This window comes from Microtus pennsylvanicus, chromosome X (assembly GCF_037038515.1).
Source record: "Microtus pennsylvanicus isolate mMicPen1 chromosome X, mMicPen1.hap1, whole genome shotgun sequence".
NCBI lineage: Eukaryota > Metazoa > Chordata > Mammalia > Rodentia > Cricetidae > Microtus > Microtus pennsylvanicus.
In genome coordinates, this window is record NC_134601.1 from 19543769 (window position 1) to 19566172 (window position 22404).

General features: G+C 45.0%; 2 protein-coding genes across 2 annotated transcripts in view; one reads left to right on the forward strand and one right to left on the reverse strand.

Moving 5' to 3' along the window:
• Positions 1-22404, reverse strand: part of Dnase1l1 (deoxyribonuclease 1 like 1) — a 72222-nt gene that overhangs the window by 42240 nt on the left and 7578 nt on the right. The window lies entirely within an intron of this gene.
• On the forward strand, positions 1295-8305 carry Fam50a (family with sequence similarity 50 member A). The gene is made up of 13 exons (XM_075957741.1): positions 1295-1523; positions 2707-2791; positions 2892-2991; positions 3481-3626; positions 5805-5881; positions 5995-6061; positions 6401-6462; positions 6628-6704; positions 7050-7104; positions 7293-7341; positions 7424-7494; positions 7624-7734; positions 8114-8305. Exons 1-13 carry the CDS (start codon positions 1413-1415, stop codon positions 8120-8122), a joined length of 1020 nt encoding a protein of 339 aa, XP_075813856.1. The 5' UTR covers positions 1295-1412; the 3' UTR covers positions 8123-8305.

Here is a 22404-nt window from a genome sequence, read left to right on the forward strand (position 1 = left end):
AGACTTTGGGTTCAAGGCTATTCTAGGCTGAGGCAGGGAAGCACTCAATGGATAAAGGCACTTTCCAGGCAACCTCTTTGGAGCCCAATTCCATAATATGACCTCTGCATGTGTTCCATGACTTATGCATGCGCGCGCGCGCACACACACACACACACACATATATATATATAAATTTAACATTTTATGTGTATGGGTGTTTTCCTTAGACAAATGTGCACCACTTGCATGTCTGCTGTCTGCTGTCTGCAAAGGCCGGTAGAGGGAGTTGGATCTCCAAGAACTGGAGTTACAATCTCTTGTGAGCTGCTATGTGGTTGTTGGGAATTGAACCTGGGTCCTCTGGAAGTACCTCTCTAGTACCCATCACTGCCTGAGCCATCTCTTCAGTCTCACACTCAAATTTTCAAGCTGGGATTAGGAGCCAGCTTCAGTCCTAGGGAAGCAAAGGGACCTATACTTAGCCTTGGATGATAACAACAACAACAACAAAAAATCCAAGCCACTGGCCGGGCGGTGGTGGCGCATGCCTTTAATCCCAGCACTCGGGACGCAGAGGCAGGCTGATCTCTGTGAGTTCGAGACCAGCCTGGTCTACAAGTGCTAGTTCCAGGACAGGCTCCAAAACCACAGAGAAAAACCCTGTCTCGAAAAAAACCAAAAAAAAAAAAAAATCCAAGCCACCAAGAGGTAGTGGTTCATGCCTTTAATGCCAGCATTTCGGAGGCAGGGCAGGCAGAGGTCTGTGAATTTGAGGCCAGTCTGGTCTATAAAGTAAGTTCCAGGACCGCTAAGGTTACACAGAGAAATTTTGTCTCAGTAAAAAAAAAAATCCAAGCCGCCAAATAAGTGTCAGTCTGTGACAAAGTAGAGGAAATAGCTTCAAAGTTATGAGGACACCTGACCATGAGACATAGCTCAAGAGCTCTAAGAACCAACTCAGGGGAGCATTGTGCTCAGTCTTGGGGCCAACAAGAGACTATAAGGGGACTGTAGGTATAGCTTAAGACAGCAGTTAACTTTTTTTTTTAGAAAAAGATCTTCAAATTTATTTATTGTGTGTGCAGCTGAATCTGATTGGGTTCGACAGCAGTTAACTTTGAGGGCGTGCAAGAAACTAGGGGACACAGCTCTGTCACAATAGAGCGAGGAGAACTTGTAGTTTATCACGGTGAGGGAAGGAGCCCAGCCTCCTGTGGGGCGGGGCGAGGTGTGATCACGTGCCAGAGTCACGGGGAGGGGGGGGGCGTAAGGCAGGGCCAGCGTCCGTACGTTCCCTGGTTGGTGACGTCACAGTCAGCTGACTAAACCGCCATCGCCAGGACTTCTTCAGGCAGAACTCTCCACCGCCGCTCGTCGCCGCCGCCGCCGCCGCAGCCGCCACTGCCGCCACAGCCATAGCCATAGTCACTATGGCTCAGTATAAGGGCGCCGCAAGCGAGGCGGGCCGCGCCATGCACCTGATGAAGAAAAGGGAGAAACAGCGCGAGCAAATGGAGCAGATGAAGCAGAGGATCGCAGAGGTGTGGGCCAGGCCGGGGCGCCTCAGAGCATGCGCTTCGTGCGGGCCCCCTGGCGGTCTCGTGCTGCTTGACTCTGGGAGACCCCTAGGCGGGCTAGGAGAGCCCAGAGGGCGGGCCCCGCACCGGGGGCGGGACTTGGTTCTGCATCTCTGACTGGTATTGGAAGCCAGCTGAGACAGTGTATTCTGTAAAGTGGGCTCAGTGTTGGGTCTTGTCAGAGATTGAGACCACTAGCTTGTGAAAACTTTAGCAGGAGTGATCCACAGTGGTGGCACTGATGTTGGGTGAGACTTGAGCACAGAGTTTCCTAGTTCATGTTCCCAGGCTTCCGATACATACATTTCCTGTGGAGAGGCACAGGAGTATGCCCCTGAAGCTCATTCCAGTGCCTTTAGCATCCCAGAGTACTAGTGCGTCCCTCAGGGCTTCTTCAGTCAGTGGCCACTGGATTCAGGGGCGTGGTACCAAGGAGACCTTGGCTTAATCCTTTGGGCAAGACTCCTGACAGAAGCAGGGCCTTAGCTCTCCAGGTGAGAACAGGCCCTATCTAGGGAAGTGAGAAGCCACACCCAAGAACCAGCCATCAGATGGAGGTATCATCAACCCTCAGTCATGCTTGGATTGACACGTAGTTCTCTAGTTCTGACCTCATTGCCTTAGTGGCAGCTGGAAGTATACTTCTGCTGGCCATTCATTTGGAAATCCTGGTCAGAGAGGGACCTAAATGGTACCTATTAAGATAGGACTGGACTGAAGAACAGTGACCTGGATGACTGCTGACAGCATCCTAGGCCAAAAAGAAGGAAAATTCTCACAGGGATCCCTCATTTTTTTGTTTATTCTTTTCTGAAATCCCATGGTTTGGGTCTCAGGATCTTCAACTTAAAGACAGGGTAAAAAAAAAGGCCAAAGGTGAGTATGGTGGTGGCTGTAGGGTACTGAGGGAGTGCTGATGCCCAGCTGGAGACCTGAAGAGGCCAGAGCAGCTTAGAGATGACAAGGAAAGGATGACCTTTGGCTACTTTAGCCTTCCTAGCATCATGGACCCTTCCACCTAGAAAAGGAAGGGTGTATGTCTGTGTTTTCTAAGATTATATCATAGTGTGTCTGGGATCCACAGCCAGTCTTTCACTTCCACAATGGAGTGGTGGATGGCCTTCACTGATGTGTCCCTCCCCTACAGGAGAATATAATGAAATCCAACATTGATAAGAAGTTTTCTGCCCACTATGACGCTGTGGAAGCAGAGCTCAAGTCCAGTACCGTGGGTAAGCAAGACACTTGTACCACCTTCTTCCAGAGCCAGGAGGTACTCCTTCACTGGCCCTGGATGACCAGCCTTTCCTCCCCTATCTCCTTGCCTCACAGGTCTCGTGACCCTGAATGACATGAAGGCCAAACAGGAGGCACTGGTGAAAGAGAGAGAGAAACAGCTGGCAAAAAAGGAACAGTCAAAGGAGTTACAGCTGTGGGTCCCCCATCCTCTCTAAGCAGTCCTCCCTTTATAGTACAGCTAGTGCTTGGGAATTCCTGGGGTGGGTCAGGCTGTTCCCATCCCCATTCCACAGGGAGACCCCATTTTCTGCTTTGGGAGCAGTTGTGGTATCTATTGAGCTCCACACTGGTTCTCACTTTCCAGGTTTATCTTTCTTTCTGTTCCTCTGTAAAGGTGGTGAGTCCTTTCTGAGCCCTTTCTTTTTACTGGGTGCCTGAACAGCCTGCATTGTCCCCATTCCTCTCTGTCCCATGACCCCTGTGTCCTTTATGCTTGGTGTGTCATAATCAGAGCCATGTCCTTGAACTTGAAGTAAACTAGGGCAAATAGAATCCCTCTGGGGTGCTGGGGAGATCCAGCCTGTGCTAAATGGACCCCTTGCTAGGCACACAGTGGCTCTGGGTCAGAGAAGGGGCCTCAGGGCAGGAACATGAGGCATGATGGCCATCCATGCCTTGGTAGGAAGCTAGAGAAGCTGCGAGAGAAGGAGCGCAAGAAGGAGGCCAAGCGGAAGATCTCTAGCCTGTCCTTCACCTTGGAGGAAGAAGAGGAGGGAGGTGAAGAGGAGGAAGAGGTGGCCATGTATGAGGAGGAACTGGAGAGGGAAGGTGAGGGCACTGCCAGCCAGAGCTCTGTCCTGGCATTTGGGCTAACATTTGGGCCGGCAAAGGAAGAAGCACACTCATTCTTTAGCCCTGGTCACCTACTGGGCTTGTGGTCCCCAGTTTCACACAGGGTAAGAGAAAACAGAACTGAGGCAGCACCATGGTTTTAAAGCTAAAATACAGAGGTACTGGCAGCAGGAGACTGAGTCAGAGCTAGGCCAGTAGTCCCTGTACGGGAGCCACCAGTGTGGGAAGTTACCAGAGGACTAGTGCCTGGTCTAAAAGGATCCAGAAGCTGTCCTTTGGGGCACACAGGATAAACTGAGGGGAGAAGATAGCCTGCTAAAACTTTCTGAAATAATGGGAATGTTTGTGACTACACTGCCAGGTATTGTGAGGGATTTTTTTTGTTTGATTTGGTATGGTTTTGTTTTTCCAAAATAGAGTTTATCTGTGTAATAGTCCTGGCTCTCTGGACCTCACTTTGTAGACAAGACTGGCCTTGAACTCACACCAATCCACCTGCCTCTGCCTCCCTGAGTACTGGCATTAAAGTGTGTGCCATGCCTGGCCACTGCCAGGTATTGTAACTGCTCACCACAGGTGGCCACTGGGCACTGGTAGTGATTCATGAATTTGATCTTATACCTTCTGAAATCCAGTGCCTCTAATGTACAGCCCTATGTATGTATATCTGCTCTGTGCCTCGCCAGGCTACACAGTCAGTAGGGACTCTGGACACTCAGGAATGCTGCTTTCCTTAGAGCCCAGGGGAAATCACTAGATCCATGTGAGAGAAAGAGTCACATGGGGAATAGTTGTGTTGGGTATGAAGGATGAGTATTTTATTAGTTGCAGAGATGGGAGAAGGTTAGGACGAGTAGATAATGAAGTGAAACAGTTGGACCGAAATAACAGGACAAAGGACGCATTTGAGGACTTGGAATAAGTTAGGTAATAGCTGTTATCTTAGTCATGTAGGTCCCCCTTCCTGTGGTTGTTTCTTGCCGCTGTAATTTTTTTTAATTTCTTTTATTGAGATTTTCCTCAATGCTAAGATTATAAGTGTGTACCACCACACTGGGCCCTTCCACTTTAGTAATACATTTAACCCAAATGTATCTGAAATAATACCATTAGATAGCTTGTTGAGTTAGATATACATTCAGTAGTGCTCAGGGCTTTAGGTGGCAAGTAGTGCTTGATTTATTTTGAGACAGGGTCTTATGTAGCTCAGTCTGACCTTGATAGTCATCTTGCGTATTCTAGATTGCACAGGCTAGTGGAAAGGTTCTCAAGCTCACTGTGTATTAGTGGGATCTTTTTCTTTCAGATAGTCTTACTGTATATCCTAGGCTGGCCTCTAAATTTCAGTGCTGTTGCCTCAGGCTTCCAAGTGCTAGGATTACAGGTGTGTGCCACTACCCCGAGTTCACTGAGACTTTTGAAAAGCACTGGTGGTGAGTTTTCCCTTGCCATCATTTTGAGGTCTTAGTAATAGGAACTAGACACCCAGCTCCCTGGCATCTATGATTATTTCTTTTAGTTTATGCTTGTTATTTATTTAGGTTAGTAGTTCTGTTTTTCCCTTTATTTTTATTTTATTTATTTATTTTAGTGTTTTTGGAAACAAGGCTTTTCTGTGTAATAGCCCTAGCAGTTATAGAACTTGCTTTGTATACCAGGCTGGCTTCAAACTCCCAAAGATCTGCCTTCTTTTGCCTCCTGAATGCTGAGATTAAAGGTGTGTGCCACCATCATATGAATGATTATTTTTAAGACAAGGTTTAACTGTAGTTGTGGTATGTCTGGCACTCACTGTGTACACCAAGCTGGGCTTAAACCCTGATCCACATGCCTCTCCTCTTGAAAGTACTGGGATTAAAGGTGTGTTCCATCAAGGCTGGCTAAGTCAGTAGTTCTTAAAACATGTTCCAGTTGCCTGAGAGACCTTACAAACAGACAGGTCCACGGAGATCAAAACCATTTTTAGTACAGGCATGGTGCCACATGCCTTTAATCCCAGCACTCAGGAGACAGAGGTAGGTAGATCTCTGAGTTTGAGCCCATTCTGGTCTACATAAGAGAGTTTCAGGTCACTCAGGGTTACATAAATGTCTAAAAACAAAACCACAGAATCGTTTTCTGAAAAATGGTAAGATGTTTGTCTCATTGCTCTAGAGATTACCACAAAGAAAAGGAAACTGGGGAAGAACCCTGATGTAGACACGAGCTTCTTGCCTGACCGGGACAGGGAGGTAAAAACTGCCTGGCTCTAGTTGACTTTGGTATTGATCATGAAGTTGACCTTGGTGGAGACTATTGCTCAGGGAGCAGCCCTTAACCTCATCCTTTGTCCATTTCCTCTCAGGAGGAGGAAAATCGGCTTCGAGAAGAGCTGCGTCAGGAATGGGAAGCCAAGCAGGAGAAAATCAAGAGTAAGTACTATATAGCTAGATACAGTTGCTTAGGCCTGTTATCTCAGCATTCAAGAGCTTAAGGCAAGAGGATCTGAAGTTTAAGGTCATCCTTAGCTACATGGCTAGTTTGAAGCCAGTCTTGGCTACATGAGACCCAATCTCGAAAAGTCAAAAACAAAATAGACACAAAAACAATAAGTTCTAGTAGAGTTGAACATGTGTGATCCAGAGTTGGGGCAGTGAAAAAACAGGACTAAGACTCAAGAAGTTCTCTAGCCAATATTCACCTTGGCTATGTAGCCCAAGGGAACTCTGGGCACTTGGGTCTCTAGACCAAGAGGCAACTCTTCTTTGTAGGTGAAGAGATTGAAATCACCTTTAGTTACTGGGATGGCTCTGGACACCGGCGCACAGTTAAGGTAGGCAATGGAAGGGCTCCTTTGTCTTGAGTTCAATAGAAAGCAACTGACAGTCTTGGCTTGGGAAACCTCTGTGGATAGCAGGGTGGATCTTTGTCTTCTTGGGGGTATTTCTTTGGGTCGTTGTCTTTCCTTCCCAACTCACTGGTATACCTGCTTCTGCAGATGAAAAAGGGCAACACCATGCAGCAGTTCCTGCAGAAAGCACTCGAGATCTTGCGCAAAGACTTCAGTGAGCTCAGGTGAGCAAGCTACTATGTACTGTGTGTGCCTGTGTTATGTACCTGAAGAGCCTGCCTCCCCAGCCAGAGTATCAGACAACCATGCTGACTGCTCCACTGCTGGGAAGATGTTGTGCTGAGCACTGTGCTCCTCAAAGAGGAGAGTTGTGCCCTTTTTTCTTAACTTCCTGCTGTAGAGAGCTCAGGAGAGAGAGCCCTACCTTGGTGATACGGTCCAGAAGTGGAAGACACTGGGACTGCTATCCCAGGCTCACTAAACTACACAGCTTCCCTTAAGCATTAAGGCTTAAAGTATTGTGCCAACTCATTGACTTTCAGGTATTTATCCCTTCCAATCTCTCTCAGGTCAGCAGGGGTGGAGCAGCTCATGTATATCAAGGAGGACCTAATCATCCCCCACGTGAGTCCCTTCAACCCTGAGTCATGCACACTGTTTCATAGGAGAGTCACTATACTGTTGTGCACTCTTCCAGGGCTAGTAGGCACAGTGGTGCCTGCTCCCACCCTGCAAGTAGGAGTGTGGGGAGTAGTGGGTGATAGAGACCTAGATGGATCATCAAGCTTGCCTTTCCCACCCTCTGCTCCTAGCATCACAGCTTCTACGATTTCATCGTCACCAAAGCACGAGGAAAGAGTGGTGAGTGATTCTAGCTTAGCTTTTTCTAATATGTTGGGAAAGGCAGTAGTATGGCTTTGGGATTACTGCTTCTCCCCTCCAGGGCCACTCTTCAACTTCGATGTTCATGATGATGTACGACTGCTCAGTGATGCCACTGTGGAGAAGGATGAGGTATGATAGTGCCAGGGTACTGGGCAGGCAAAGACACCCTGAGCCTGACATTGGGGTTATCCTTGGGGAGAAGTCACAGGAAGGCAAGGTCAGGTAGGATGGCCCTGAATCACAGCCTTCATTCCCCAGTCACATGCAGGCAAAGTGGTGCTGCGGAGCTGGTATGAGAAGAACAAGCACATCTTTCCTGCCAGTCGCTGGGAGCCCTATGACCCAGAGAAGAAATGGGACAAATACACGGTGAGGAGGCAGGGAAGACAGGAAGGAAGGTTAGGTCCTGGGAAGCCACTTCTTGGTGTCCCACTGCTGGTTCTGGGCAGTTCAAAGTCAGGGGATGGGAGTTATCTCAGCTTTTAGTGATCTGCAACCATCCTGCCAGGAAACCAGAGATAACTAATCTGACATGGTAGAACATACCTGTAATCTCTACACAGGGGAGATTGAGACAAGAGGAGCACCAAGTTACCAGATACTCTAGGCTACATAGTAAGACCATTATAACACACAAAGAGAGAGAAAGAAAGAGGAGGAGGAGAATCAAAAGTGATATGCTAGCCTGCCCCTATTTATTTCCTGGCTTCCATTCCTTGTTTCATGTGTCCCCATTTTTTCACACCAGATCCGGTGAGCATCCAGAAGTGGGCATGACCTTCACTTTCCCCAGAGTGTCCCTCATGTCTTCAGGGCTCCAGGTGCCTAGATTCCCTGGGATCATGCCAGAGCACTCTGGGAGGATGTTAGTTGCTATTCTCTGGCCCTAATATTGTCATTACTGATTTTCTCTTTTACAATAAAAAAAGTTCACATTGGAGCTGGAGTGCCTACATTATAAGAACCTGTGCTTTATTTTTAGAGAGAGAGAGAGAGAGTGAGTGAGTGTGTGTGTGTATATGTATGTGTGTGTGTGCGTGCGTGCATGCATGCATGCATGTGTTCATGCATGTGCATGCATGCCAGAAGGCAACCCTGGGTGTCATTCTGTTCCCATCTTTCTTTTTTATTTTTATTTATTTATTTATTTTTGGAGATAGCATCTCTCACTGGCTTGGAACTTGCCAAGTACACTAGGCTAGAAGGTTGGTGAGCCCCAGGGAGCTCCCTGTCTATCTCTCCAGGGTTGAAATTGCACATGTATACCATCAGTGTTGGGCTTTTAAAAAATATAGATTCTGTGGATTAAACTCATAATCTTATGTTTACAAGGCAAACACTTTACCAGCTGGAGAGCCAGCCCTAAAATATTTTTGTTGAGATAACATGTAATATTTTTGTCATTTTACCATGTGTGTGGTTCACACCTATAATCCTAGCACTGGGGAAGTAGAAGCAGAGGAATAATGAGTTTTGAGATTAACCTGGGTTGTACAGCAAGTTCCAGGCCAGCCTGAGCTACAGAGTAATATCCTGTGTCAGTCTCTTTTACAGATCATACCAAAAGATTCTTCTTTTTACCCATTCATTTTATTTATTTCTTTAGACAGATTCTCTCTACATAGCCATAGCTATCCTAAGAACTCACTGTGCAGACCAGGCTGGCGTCAAAGTCAGAGATCCATCTGTCTCTTCCTCTCAAGTGCTGAGATTAAAAGCATGTGCAACCATATCACCCATTTTAAACCATATAATTGAGTGAATAAATTAGTTTATTCACAATGCATGAAACCATTCCCTCCATATACTTCAAGATCATTTATTTGTATCACTCCAAAGACTTCCTGGGTTTTTAGCAGTCATTCCTCATATCTCCAGGCCTAGACCTTAACAACCTTTAAGCTTTCTGTAGACAGGCCTCTTTGGACCTTTCCTTTCCTGGAAACAGAAAGGGATATCATGGGAACAAATCTGAAAGGAAAAGGGGGGCTTTCTAAGGGAAGGCCCAGCTGTTGTCTTTGAATGTGGGGACATATCCTCAGGCTTGGCAAGGGCTTTGGAGTAAAAAGGGAGTACTTTCTTAAACCTTCCCAGGTCCTTGTGTCCTCTTAGCTGCTATGGGTGCCTCGAAGTCACTGTTCACTTGCCACATCTGTGCCTACTCTGCTCAGTCTGCATGGGAACTGGTCACTATTACAGCAGTGGGGCAGGATCCATCTGGGGGTGGGCAGTGCCAGTGGCTCTGCCATCTCAATGGCCAGCTCTCTCAGTTTCTCTTGGGTAAGCTGAGACATAGTGAGTGGTCTGACGTGGAGGCTGAGATTTCCTTTGATTGGGGCCAGATGTTTGTCTGCACCATGGAGAGCACCTTGCCTCTCTGGCAAGCTTGATGGTAGTTTGTAGTGAACTTTGCTATGATTGACTCTGTTCCTATAGTAGAGTCATCTGAGATCACATTGGGGAGGGAAGAGAGTAGAGCAGGTCAGGATATCTTGGGAGCACATTGTAGTGGGTAGTTAGACCAGACCTCATCTACTCTTGATGTATGCTGCTGGGAGCCACTCTGAATTTGAATTGTCTAGTCCTCTGTGACAACCCCAGTCTGCCTTTTGAAAAGTCATCAGAAAAGGTACTGTGGAGAAAAAGAGTTTGCTCTCAGTTATCTCATCCACATATTAGTGCTTCAAATCCCCTCCTTAGCTTTCAAGCTCCCTGAACTCTACATTCATATGGATGAAGCCTAAGGGACTCTGAGCCTGGTGCCTAGATAGGAGCTATCTCTAGTTTTGCATCTTCTGGAAAGGGAACTCCTTGAAGTTCAATCCTGAGTCTTCATGGGGGAAAGATCTATATTGTTGGTTGTTTTTATTCTTGACCCTTTTGGGGACCTGCCACCTAGCTCCCAAATAAATACACATGGAGTCTTATTACTTATAAATACCCAGCCTTAGCTTGGCTTATTTCTAGCCAGCTTTCCTCAAATTAAATTATTCCAGCTACCTTTTGCCTCTGGGCTTTTTCCTTTTCTTCTGTAGTATGACTTACTTTCACTCTTACTAAGCCGGCAGGCTGTGTGACTGGGTGGCTGGCCCCTAGAGTTCTACTCTCCTGGTTCTCTTGTACCTTGACATCTCTTGCTTCCCTCTCTGCCTACCAGCGCCGCCTATCCCTCTCCTGCCTAGCTATTGGCTGTTTAGCTCTTTATTAGACCAATCAGATGTTTTAGATAAGCACAGTAACACAGCTTTACAAAAGCAACAAATCTGTTTTCTGGAAACAACCCCAAGTGCCTGGGGAGTCCTTAGGATCAATACTAAGAGGACAAAGGTCTGGTGTGGAAAGAGAGGCCAGTTTTTTGTTTGTTTTTTATTTTTTTGGGACAGTCTTTTTGTGTAGCCCTGGCTATCCTGGAACTCCCTATGTAGACCAGACTGGCCTCAAACTCATAGAGATCCACCTGTCTTTGCCTACTGGGTGCTGAGTTTAAAGACATATCAACATGCCTGGCTAGAGAGGCCACATTCTCTTTTTTCTTTTGTATAAAACTGTATTTTATACTTTGGCACAGTGTTGTGGGAAACAAACACTAGAATTTATTTATTTTGGCAGACTTCCAATTTTATTATTACATAATTTTATATGTCTATTTTAGTCCTGAACATGGAGTTTTGAATTCTTTTTTTTTTCATTTTTTATTGATATTTATTGAGCTCTACATTTTTCTCTGCTTCCCTCCTTGCCTCTCCCCCGCCCTTCAACCCTCCTCAAAGGTCCCCATGCTCCCAATTTACTCAGGAGATCTTGTCTTTTTCTACTTTCTACTATCTGTGTAGATTAGATCTATGTAAGTCTTAGTATCTGCATTGTTGTTTAAGTTCTCTGGGATTGTGCTTTGTAGGCTGGTTTTCTTTGCCTTATGTTTAAAAACCACCTATGAGTGAGTACATGTGATAATTGTCTTTCTGTGTCTGGATTACCTCACTCAAAATAATGTTTTCTAGCTCCATCCATTTTCCTGCAAAATTCAAGCTGTTGTTATTTTTTTCTGCTGTCTAGTACTCCATTGTGTAAATGTACCACATTTTCCTCATCCATTCTTCGGTCGAGGGGCATTTAGGTTGTTTCCATTAGGTTCTGGCTATGACAAACAAAGCTGCTATGAACATAATTGAACACATGTCCTTGTGGCACGATTGAGCATCCTTTGGATATATAACCAAAAGTGGTATTACTGGGTCTTGAGGAAGGTGGTTTGCTAATTTTCTGAGAAATTGTGACACTGACATCCAAAGGGGTTGCTCCAGCTTGCACTCCCACCAGTAATGCAGAAGTGTTCCCTTTACCCCACAACCTCTCCAGCATAAGTTGTCATCTGTGTTTTTGATCTCGGCCATTCTTACAGGTGTAAGATGGAATCTCAGAGTTGTTTTCATTTGCATTTCTCTGATGACTAAGGATGTTGAACATTTCCTTAAAGTGTCTTTCAGCCATTTTAGATTCCTCTGTTGAGAGTTCTCTGTTTAGGTCTGTATTCCATTTTTTTTTATTGGATTATGTGATCTTTTGGTGTCCAATTTCTTGAGTTCTTTGTATATTTTGGAGATCAGACCTCTGTCTGATAAGGGGTTAGTGAAGATCTTTCCTCATTCTGTAGGCTGTTGTTTTGACTTGTTGACCATGTCCTTTGCTTTACAGAAGCTTTTTAGTTTCAGGAGGTCCCATTTATTAATTGTTTCTCTCAGTGTCTGTATTGCTGGGGTTCTATTTAGGAAGTGGTTCTCTGTGCCAATGTATTCAAGTGTACTTTCCACTTTCTTTTCTATGAGGTTCAGTGTGGCTGGCTTTATGTTGAGGTCTTTGATCCATTTGGACCTGAGTTTTGTGCATGGTGATAGATATGGGTCTATTTTCATTCTTCTACATGTTGATATCCAGTTATGCCAGCACCACTTGTTAAATATGCTTTCTTTTTTTTTCATTTTATTTTTGCTTCCTTGTCAAAAATCAGGTAGGTGTTCAAAGATGTGTGGATTGATATCTGGGTCTTCTATTTGGTTCCATTGGTCCTCCTGTCTGTTCTTATGCCAATACCAGGCTGTTTTCAGTACTGTAGCTCTGTAGTAGAGTTTGAAGTCAGGGATTGTGATGCCTCCAGAAGTTCTTTTATTGTACAGGATTGTTTTGGCTATCCTGGGTTTTTTGCTTTTCCATATGAAGTTGAGTACCGTTCTTTTGAGGTCTTTGAAGAATTTTGCTGGGATTTTGATGGGCATTGCGTTGAATCTGTGGAGTTTTGAATTGTTTTAGAAATAGTTAGAAATGTGTCTTTCTATTCTAAAACAGTGGGGCTGTGGAGATGGCTCAGTGGTTAAGAGCTCTGCCTGCTCTTCCAAAGGTCCTGAGTTCAATTCCCAGCATCTACATGGTGGCTCACAACCATCTGTAATGAGATTTGGTGCCCTCTTCTGGCCTACAGAAATATATGTGGGCAGAGCACTGTATACATAATAAATAAATAAATAAAATTTATTTTAAAAAAAAGATAAAACAGTGTAGTAGAGTTCTTTCTTTTTTAATATTTCTGAATTTTATTATTATTATTATTTTTTGTTTTGTTTTTCGAGACAGGGTTTCTCTGTGGCTTTGGAGCCTGTCCTGGAACTAGCTCTGTAGACCAGGCTGGTCTCGAACTCACAGAGATCCACCTGCCTCTGCCTCCCGAGTGCTGGGATTAAAGCGTGCACCACCACCGCTTGGTTTATTATTATTATTTTATTACTTTAAAAAATACCAATCCAAATTCCCACTTCCTCCTCTCCTCCCACTCACTCCATACACCCTCCCACCCCTCCCCCCTCCAATCCGAAGAGAGGGTAAGACACTTTGCTTTGTGGAAGGTCCAAGGCCCACCCTACTATGTCTAGGCTGAGCAAGGTATACATCCAAAAAGAATAGGATCCCAAAAAGCTTGTTCATGCAGCAGAGACAAATCCCAGTGCCACTGGCAGGAGAGGTCACATTCTTGTTGTGGCTAATGGAGAGACAGAATGCTGTGCCATGAAGGAACACAGGATCCCTTTGTCTGAAGTGTTGAGCTGCCTTGGAATATCTTTCTGTATTGCTGTGAATATGCATTGCTCTCATTGGTTGATAAATAAAGCCGCTTTGGCCTATAGCAAGGCAGGATGGACAGGTGGAAAATTCAAGCAGAGATACAGGAGTAGAAAGGTGGAGTCTGGGAGAAGCCAGCCAGTTGCTGAGGAAGGAAGACATGTAGAAAATGAGGTAACACTATGGCCACGAGGCAATATATAGATTAAGAGAAATGGGTTAAGTTGTAAGAGCTAGTTAGTAAAAGCCCAAGCTATTGGTCAAACATTTATAAGTAATACTAAGCCTCTGAATGGTTATTCGGGAACTGGCAGGTGGGAAAGAAGAATCTGGTTACATTGTGCTGTATTCATTATGTTCCTTGTTGCAATAAAATGTCTGACAGAAGCACTTAAGGAAGAAAGCAGAACAGGGCTGGAGAGGTGGTTCATCATTTAGAAGCACTGACTGCTCTTCCAGAGACCGGGGTTCAATTTCCATTACCCACATGGCAGCTCACAACTGTCTGTAGCTCTAGTTCCAGGGGATCTCACACCCTTACACAGACATAACAGGTAAAGCACCAATTGACATAAAATAAAATTTTACAAAAAGGGAGGGTTTATTTTGGCTCAGAGTTTGATGGCATAGTCACTCATGGCAGAGAAAGCACAGTGGCAGGAGCTTGAGGCAACTGGTCACATTGTGTCTACAGTCAGAAAGCAGAGAGAGGTGAAAGCTTGTGCTCAGCTCAGTTCCTTCTTTTATTATTTCTTGGACCCTGGCCCATAGGATGGTGTTACCTATACCCACAGAGAGGATCTTCCTATCTCAATTAACTCAATATAGAAACTCCCACACAGACACAACCAGAGCTGGTCTCAGTGAATATAGAATCTAGACTGTAGATCCTGTCAAGCAGACAACAAGCTGGAAGAACAGAACTAGAGGGTCCAGTTCCTAAGATTCCTTTGTGGCCACTGGGATTCAACTGTCTCCACATGGACCTCATTATTGGAAGCTGGTGCTGGACTGAGGAGGATTCACTAGGTGTCACCCAGGTTCAGTAGGCCCTTGGGAGGTTCTCTGAGATGAATGTAGAGTTCAGAAGAAAAAATAGGATTGCAGAAAGTAGTAAAGGAGCTGCTAGTAGATGCCATTCACTGTTCTGGAAATTCGTGACTTCATAAAGAAAAGGTGTGGGCCATGAACAGAAGTAGTACAATGAGAAAGAAGGCTATTGGTCCGTTTGCCCAGGGTTCATTTCTGTTTCTTTTTGTTGTTGTTGTTTGCTCTTTTGTTTTTGAGGCAGGGTTTCTCTGTGTAACAGTTCTGGCTGTCCTGGAACTTGTTTTGTAGACCAGCCTGGCTGTGAACCCTGTGCTTCTTTTTTCTCCTTTCCTTTTCTATTTTCTTTTGCAGTACTGGAGGTACTTGGAGAGTACTCTGCCACTAAGCTACACCCTCATCCCTCATTTTCCTGTCATTTCGTGATGTGTGTGTGCAACAAAGAAAGAAACAAAAACTGAAGTAAAATGATGGGGCTTTTCTGGCAGAAGGACATCACTGACATCTAGCAAGATTTTAGGAAGGTGTGGACAGGAAAATTATGCATTCGAGGCTAGCATGGACTACAAAGCATAACCTTGTCTTAGAGAAAGGGAGAAAGAAGGAGGAAAGGTTGGGAAAGTGGGATGATATTCAAATGACAAGCCATCAGGCAGATTTAGTGGTGCACACAAAATTCAGAACTAGGGAGATAGAGGCAGGAGGATCAGAAGTTTAGGGTCACCCTCCGTTACAAGGTGAGTTTGAGACTAGTTTGAGCTACAAGAAACCCTGTCTTAAAACCAAACCAAAACAACAAAATGAAACCCAGAATCATGTAGGAGACACTTCTAGGTGTGTCTATGAGGTTGTTTTAGAGAGGTTTAGGTGGGGGAAGGCCCTGAATATGGACTGAAGTTCCAAACTGCATAAAATAAGAAGAAAAGAGAAAGTGAGTTGAGCACCAGCATACACCCCTCTCTGCTTTATTGTGATCAGATACCTTATCACTGGGTCTTTGTCTCATGCTGTGCCTCTGCCTCCCAAGTGCTGGGATTAAAGGCGTGCACCACCACTGCCTGGATCTAGCCCTCTACCTTAAAAAAATCCAGAATGTAGGTACCTTCCATATATGAGGAAAAATAGCCTTTGTGCCATCTAATAGAAGCACACAAACACTTTTCTGGTTTTTCAAGTATCTTACAATGTTGATATCCACCTTATTTATTGAGGCAGTGTCTGTCAATTGAACTTGGGACTCACTGTTAGACTAACTTGTTCTCAGGATTCCCTGTCTCTCTGCCTTCTGAGTGCTGGAATTACAGGAGAACCACACCCATTCAGCATTTACATGGGTTCTGGGGATCTGAGCTCTGTTCCTCTTGCTTATATAGCAAAGCCTTTATTCACTGAGCCAGTTCCTCAAGCCAGAAAACTCCAAAGACAATGTTTTGCTGGTTGTTCTTTTGATTTTATGGTTTCTGCATTAGAAAGTACTTCTGCAATTCAATATTGTAAGTGAAGTGATTGATATGCTGGCGGATTGTGCAGCCTTGGAGAGGATAGTTTCTGAGGGAAGAGAAGATAAGATTTGATAATGGGTAAGAAGTGGCATTAAGAGAAAAAAGATGAAGGACAACTAAGGTGTTAAAAAGATTCTTTTTAATGTGTGTGTGTGTCTATGTATGGGTATGTACTCATGCATATAGGTGCCTACAGAGGTGAGAAAATCACCAGGTCCCCTGGATCTGGAGTTATAGGCATCTGTGAACTGCTTGACATGGGTGCTGGGAACCTGATTTAGTTCCCTACCACAGTAGTATGCACGCATAACTCCTGAGCCATCTTGTTAGCCCTAATACCTATACTAAGCTCTTACATCTGCTCTGAGACGGATTATTGGTGAGAAGCAAGCTTTGGATGGACAGTTTACTATTTGTGGACTTGTTTTATAGAGATTCCTGCTAGGTAGTCCAGTGGGACTGCCAAGCTGACATGTGTATCTGTGAACTAGCAGTTCTGAGGAGACATTACAAGGCTCGGGAGAGATATCATAGTTATTTCAAGAAAGACCTTATTCAATGCTGTTGAACTAGGGATCACCATGGGGACCAAAGGGTGGCACCTAGGCTTCCTGTGTGAGCAAATAAGATGGGAAAGAAGGGACTGAGAAACAGATGTGACTTGGTGAACAACTGTGTTTGGAGCTTGTGATATTTACATGAGAATGCTGAGTAACCACAGGAATTGGCCTTGAATCCATCTCCTCTGTAATTATACAATAACCTCTGCACGCTGGGGCAGTGGTGGCGCTCGCCTTTAATCCCAGCAGAGAGGCAGAGGCAGGCGGATCTCTGTGAGTTCAAGGCCAGCCTGTTCTACAAGAGCTAGTTCCAGGACAGGCACCAAAGCTACAGAGAAACCCTGTCTCGAAAAACCAAAAAAAAAAAAAAAAAAGAATAACCTCTGCAGATTCATCCCCCACTCCCACCCTTCCCCTCTTACTCTGTGAACCTAGGTATAAGGCAGTGGGGTAAGCACTCTATAGCTCAGCCTAGCCCACCCTGCATATTTGTTATATACATCTCTGCCCCCTTAGGTTTTAAAAATTTGTTTCTGGTGTCTTGTTTTTTTTTGTTTTTGAGACAGGGTCTTGCTATATAACCTAAGCTGGCCTAGATTCCAGGCTTGAGCCACCATGCCTGGCATTATTTTAGGTTGAATATTCAACTGCATGTTCATAAGGTGAAAATCTAGGAAGTAGATCACTGAAAACCCAGAAGGGTCACACCTTAGGAACAGGGCTACACTGACTGTTGGTAAAAGCTTCCTAGACTTGCCCTACCAAAGCTTAATAACAGACCTAAACAGAGGATCATGTGCATCTCTAACCACCTGCCAAAGTCCAATATTCTTCAGGAAGGCAACAAATCCAGACATTCAAACCACAAAAGAGTCATAAATGTCCAGCATGCAATAAAGAACTACCACATACTCAAAGATCTTTAGTTAGAAGAAACAGGCTAAGTGAGACAAAGAATTTTTTGAAGTATAAAATTAAAAGAATATGGAGAGTCAAAATAGAGCCACACATCTTTAATCCTAGCACTCAGGAGATAGCAAGGCAGGAGAATCAGGAGTTCAGGGCAGCCTTGGCCAGATAGTGGGTTCAAGCTGGGCATTAATGGTGCCTTCCTTTAATCCCAGCACTCTAGAGGCAGAGGCAGGCAGATCTCTGAATTCGAGGTCAGCCTGATCTACAGAGTGAATTCCAGAACCAAATAAACAAACAAAAACAAATGAATAAATAGATGTAGTAATAAAAGGAAGCGTGGGCATGGTGGCATAAACATGTAATCCCAGCACTCAGAAGCCTGAGACTAGAGGATCATTATGAATCTGAGGATAGTCTGGGCTACATATTGATATCCTGTGTGAGAAAACAAACTAGGGTAAAGATGTTCACCACCAAGCCTAATAGCCTGAGTTCAATTCACAGGACCCATATACTAGAAGGAAAGAACTGACTCGTGCAAATTAAGTTATTCTCTGGCACATATGCAAACACATACACACGTTAAAAAAGGCCAAAATAGCCAGGCAGTGGTGGCATGTGCCTTTAATCCCAGCACTCGGGATGTAGAGGCAGGCGGATCTCTCTGAGTTCATGGCCAGCGTGGTCTACAAGAGCTAGTTCCAGGACAGGCTCCAAAGCTATAGAGAAACCCTGTCTCAAAAAACAACAACAAAAGGCCTAAATAAATAAATAAGTAAAATAAAACAAAAGGGAGCTGAGTGTGATAGTGCATACTGGCAATCAGAAAATGGTAATACAGTATAAAAGGCATTCTTTTAAAAAGATTTCTTAGAAGGGGCATTGGTGGCACATGCCTTTAATTCCAGCATTCAGGATGCAGAGGCAGGCAGATCTCTATGAGTTCAAGGCTAGCCTGGTACAGAAAGAGTTCTGGAACAGCTAAGGCTGTAAACAGGTTCCCCTGTCCCACCCTGTCTTGTAGTCATTCAGAGGCTTATTACTAGCTCTTACATTTAAATTAACCCATATTTCTATCTATGTTTTACCACATGACTCAAGGCTTGTTACCTCATTTTCTCCATGTCCTGCTTGTTTGGCAACTGGATGGCATCTCTTTTCTTGGGCAGCTAGCTTGCATCTCTCCTGACTCTGCCATTCTTTCTCCCTGTATCCAGTTTGGCTTTCCTGCTTAGCTATATTCTGCCTTGCTATAGACTAAAGCAGCTTTTATTATCAACCAATGAGAGGAACATATATTCTTAGCATACAGAAGGGTTATCCCACAGCAAAAGAGCTGAGTATAATGATGCACTCAGTTAATCCCAGCATTCAGGATGTAGAGGCAGGAGGATCTCTGTGAGTTTGAGGTCAGCCTGGTCTACAGAGTGAGTGCCAGGACAGCCAGGGTACATGATGAGACCCTGTCTGTAGTGTTTTATTTCACTCTTTGGGAGCCTACCACCCAGCTCTCAAATAAATACACGGAAACTTATTCTTTTTTTTTAAACAGTTGTAAATGGTTTATTTTTCTTTTGAACTAATTCCTTGGGATAGGATTTCTAGGCCAAGGTGTATATATGAATTATGGCTGTTGATGTAGATTAGCCTTCAGAAGTTCTGTGTCAAGTTTCATTGAAGATGCCTGCTCCTTCCTGCTGGCCTTGCTGTATCTAAGCTGTATATGTATGAAATGAAATTAGCACTGGTTAAACCCAGCCCTCTCAACTAAACCACAGACTGGGTGACTAGCCCTGGTCATCTGACGGAGACTTATTCTTAATTATGAATGCCCAGCCTTAACATGGCTTGTTCCTAGCCAGCTTTTCTAACTTAAATCATCCCATTTCTCTTTAACTACATGTTGGCACTAGGCATCTTACCTTTCTTTATTCTATGCATCTTTCTTTACTGCTTACTGCGTGGCTGGCTCTGTGGTTGTGTGACTGGCCCCTGGTGTCCTCCTCTTCTTTTCTCATTCCTCCCTCTATCTATCCTAGATTTCTCCTCCTGTTTATCCTCTCTGCCTGAAAGCCTCGCCTATCCCTCTCCTGCCTAGCTATTGGCCATTCAGCTCTTTATCAGACCAATCAGGTGTTTCAGGCAGTCAAAGTAGCACAGCCTCACAGAGTTAAACAAACACAGCATAAACAAAAGCAACACATCTTTACATTATTAAATAAATGTTCCATAGCATAAACAAATGTAACACATCTTAAACTAGTACTCCACAATAAGACCCTATCTCAATTTTTTTTAATTACATGTGCTTGTGCTTACCTTTGAGTAAGTGCATGTGAATGTAGATATCCATTGAGGACAGAGGCATCACATGCCATGGATCTGGAGTTACAGGCATTTGTGAGCTACCAGATGTGGGTACTGGGAACCGAACTTGGGTCCTCCGCAAGAGCAGTATGCTCTATTAACTGCTGAGTCATCTCCTTAACACCCAGTATAAAATTCATCCTTAGAGTTGAAGAGTTGGTTCAGTGGTTAAGAGCACTGGCTGCTCATCCGGGGGACCTGGGTTTGATTCTGGTAACTAATTACTGTCTATAACTCCTAGTTCTAGGGGATCTTATGCCCTCCTCTGGTCTCTAAGGGCACTGCATGCCTACAGTGCATCAATTGATATATAGGCAAAGTACCCATACATATAAAACTTTTAAAAGTTTAAAAAATAAAATTTATTTTTTTCTGGGTGGTAAAGCATGCCTATGATTCCTGCAGTTGGTAAGCTGAGGCAGGGGGAATAAAGAGTTTGAGACCAGGTCTGGAGACTTTTTTCAGAGGTAAAGAGCATTTGTTGCTTTTTCATAGGACCAGGGTTCAACCCCCCAGCACCCACATGACAGCTCACAACTATCTGCAACTCCAGTCCCATGGGTTGTGATGCTCTCTTCTGACCTCCAAGAGGTAGTACACATATATAAATGCAGAGAAACAATTATGTACATAAAATAATAAAATAAACTGGGCGGTGGTCGCACACACCTTTAACCCTAGCACTTGGGAGGCAGAGGCAGGTGGATCTCTGTGAGTTTGAGGACAGTCTGGTCTATAGAGTGAGATCCAGAAGAGCCAGAGAAACACAGAGAAACCCTGTCTCGAAAAACAAAAATAAATAAATTAATCTTTTTGTGGTGGGGAGGTGGTTTAAGACAGGGTTTCTCTGTGTATCAGCCCTGGCTGTCCTAGAACTAGCTCTTGTAGACCAGGCTGATCTACAAACTCACAGAGAGCTGCCTGTTTCTGCCTCCCGAGTACTGGGATTAAAGGCGTGTATGTGTGCCACCATTGCCCAGCAATAAATACTTAAAAAACTACTTTGAGGCTATCCATCCCTGGTGGAGGAGGTTTGTAATCCCAACTAATCAAGAGGCTGAGTCAGAAAAACCAAGAGTTCAAAGCCTGTGTAGGCTACAGAGTGAATGGAAGGCTATTCTGGACAAGTTATCAAGACATGAAAACTGAGCTGGGTAAAAAAATGAAAAATGAGCTGGGTGGTGGTGGCGCACGCCTTTAATCACAGCACTCAGGAGGCAGAGGCAGGTGATTTCTGTGAGTTTGCGGCCAGCCTGGTCTTCAGAGCAAGATCCAGGACAGTCAGAACTGTTGCATAGAGAAACCCTGTCTTATAAAAACCAAAATAAAACAAAAATTAAAAAGAGCCTGGTATAATGATGCACACCATTAATCCGAGCACTCAGGAGGCAGAGGCAGGCAGATCTATGTGAATCCTAGCACTCAGGAGGCAGAGGCAGGCAGAGATCTATGTGAATCCGAGCACTCAGGAGGCAGAGGCAGGCAGATCTATGTGAATCCTAGCACTCAGGAGGCAGAGGCAGGCAGAGATCTATGTGAATCCGAGCACTCAGGAGGCAGAGGCAGGCAGATCTATGTGAATTCCAGCACTCAGGAGGCAGAGGCAGGCAGAGATCTATGTGAATCCTAGCACTCAGGAGGCAGAGGCAGGCAGATCTATGTGAATCCTAGCACTCAGGAGGCAGAGGCAGGCAGAGATCTATGTGAATCCGAGCACTCAGGAGGCAGAGGCAGGTAGATCTATGTGAATCCTAGCACTCAGGAGGCAGAGGCAGGCAGAGATCTATGTGAATCCTAGCACTCAGGAGGCAGAGGCAGGCAGAGATCTACGTGAATCCGAGCACTCAGGAGGCAGAGGCAGGCAGATCTATGTGAATTCCAGCACTCAGGAGGCAGAGGCAGGTAGATCTATGTGAATTCCAGCACTCAGGAGGCAGAGGCAGGCAGAGATCTATGTGAATCCTAGCACTCAGGAGGCAGAGGCAGGCAGAGATCTATGTGAATCCTAGCACTCAGGAGGCAGAGGCAGGCAGAGATCTATGTGAATCCTAGCACTCAGGAGGCAGAGGCAGGCAGATCTATGTGAATTCCAGCACTCAGGAGGCAGAGGCAGGCAGAGATCTATGTGAATCCTAGCACTCAGGAGGCAGAGGCAGGCAGAGATCTATGTGAATCCGAGCACTCAGGAGGCAGAGGCAGGCAGAGATCTATGTGAATCCTAGCACTCAGGAGGCAGAGGCAGGCAGAGATCTATGTGAATCCGAGCACTCAGGAGGCAGAGGCAGGTAGATCTATGTGAATCCGAGCACTCAGGAGGCAGAGGCAGGCAGAGATCTATGTGAATCCTAGCACTCAGGAGGCAGAGGCAGGCAGAGATCTATGTGAATCCGAGCACTCAGGAGGCAGAGGCAGGCAGAGATCTATGTGAATCCTAGCACTCAGGAGGCAGAGGCAGGCAGAGATCTATGTGAATCCGAGCACTCAGGAGGCAGAGGCAGGTAGATCTATGTGAATTCCAGCACTCAGGAGGCAGAGGCAGG

What these genes read in the sequence shown, in the direction of transcription:
- Fam50a (XM_075957741.1), top strand. Translation starts at nt 1,413, where the DNA reads ATGGCTCAGTATAAGGGCGCCGCAAGCGAGGCGGGCCGCGCCATGCAC. An exon ending in GCTCAAGTCCAGTACCGTGG is followed by an intron (nt 2,792 to 2,891) that starts GTAAGCAAGACA and finishes CTTGCCTCACAG; the next exon opens with GTCTCGTGACCCTGAATGAC. An exon ending in CAAGCAGGAGAAAATCAAGA is followed by an intron (nt 6,062 to 6,400) that starts GTAAGTACTATA and finishes TCTTCTTTGTAG; the next exon opens with GTGAAGAGATTGAAATCACC.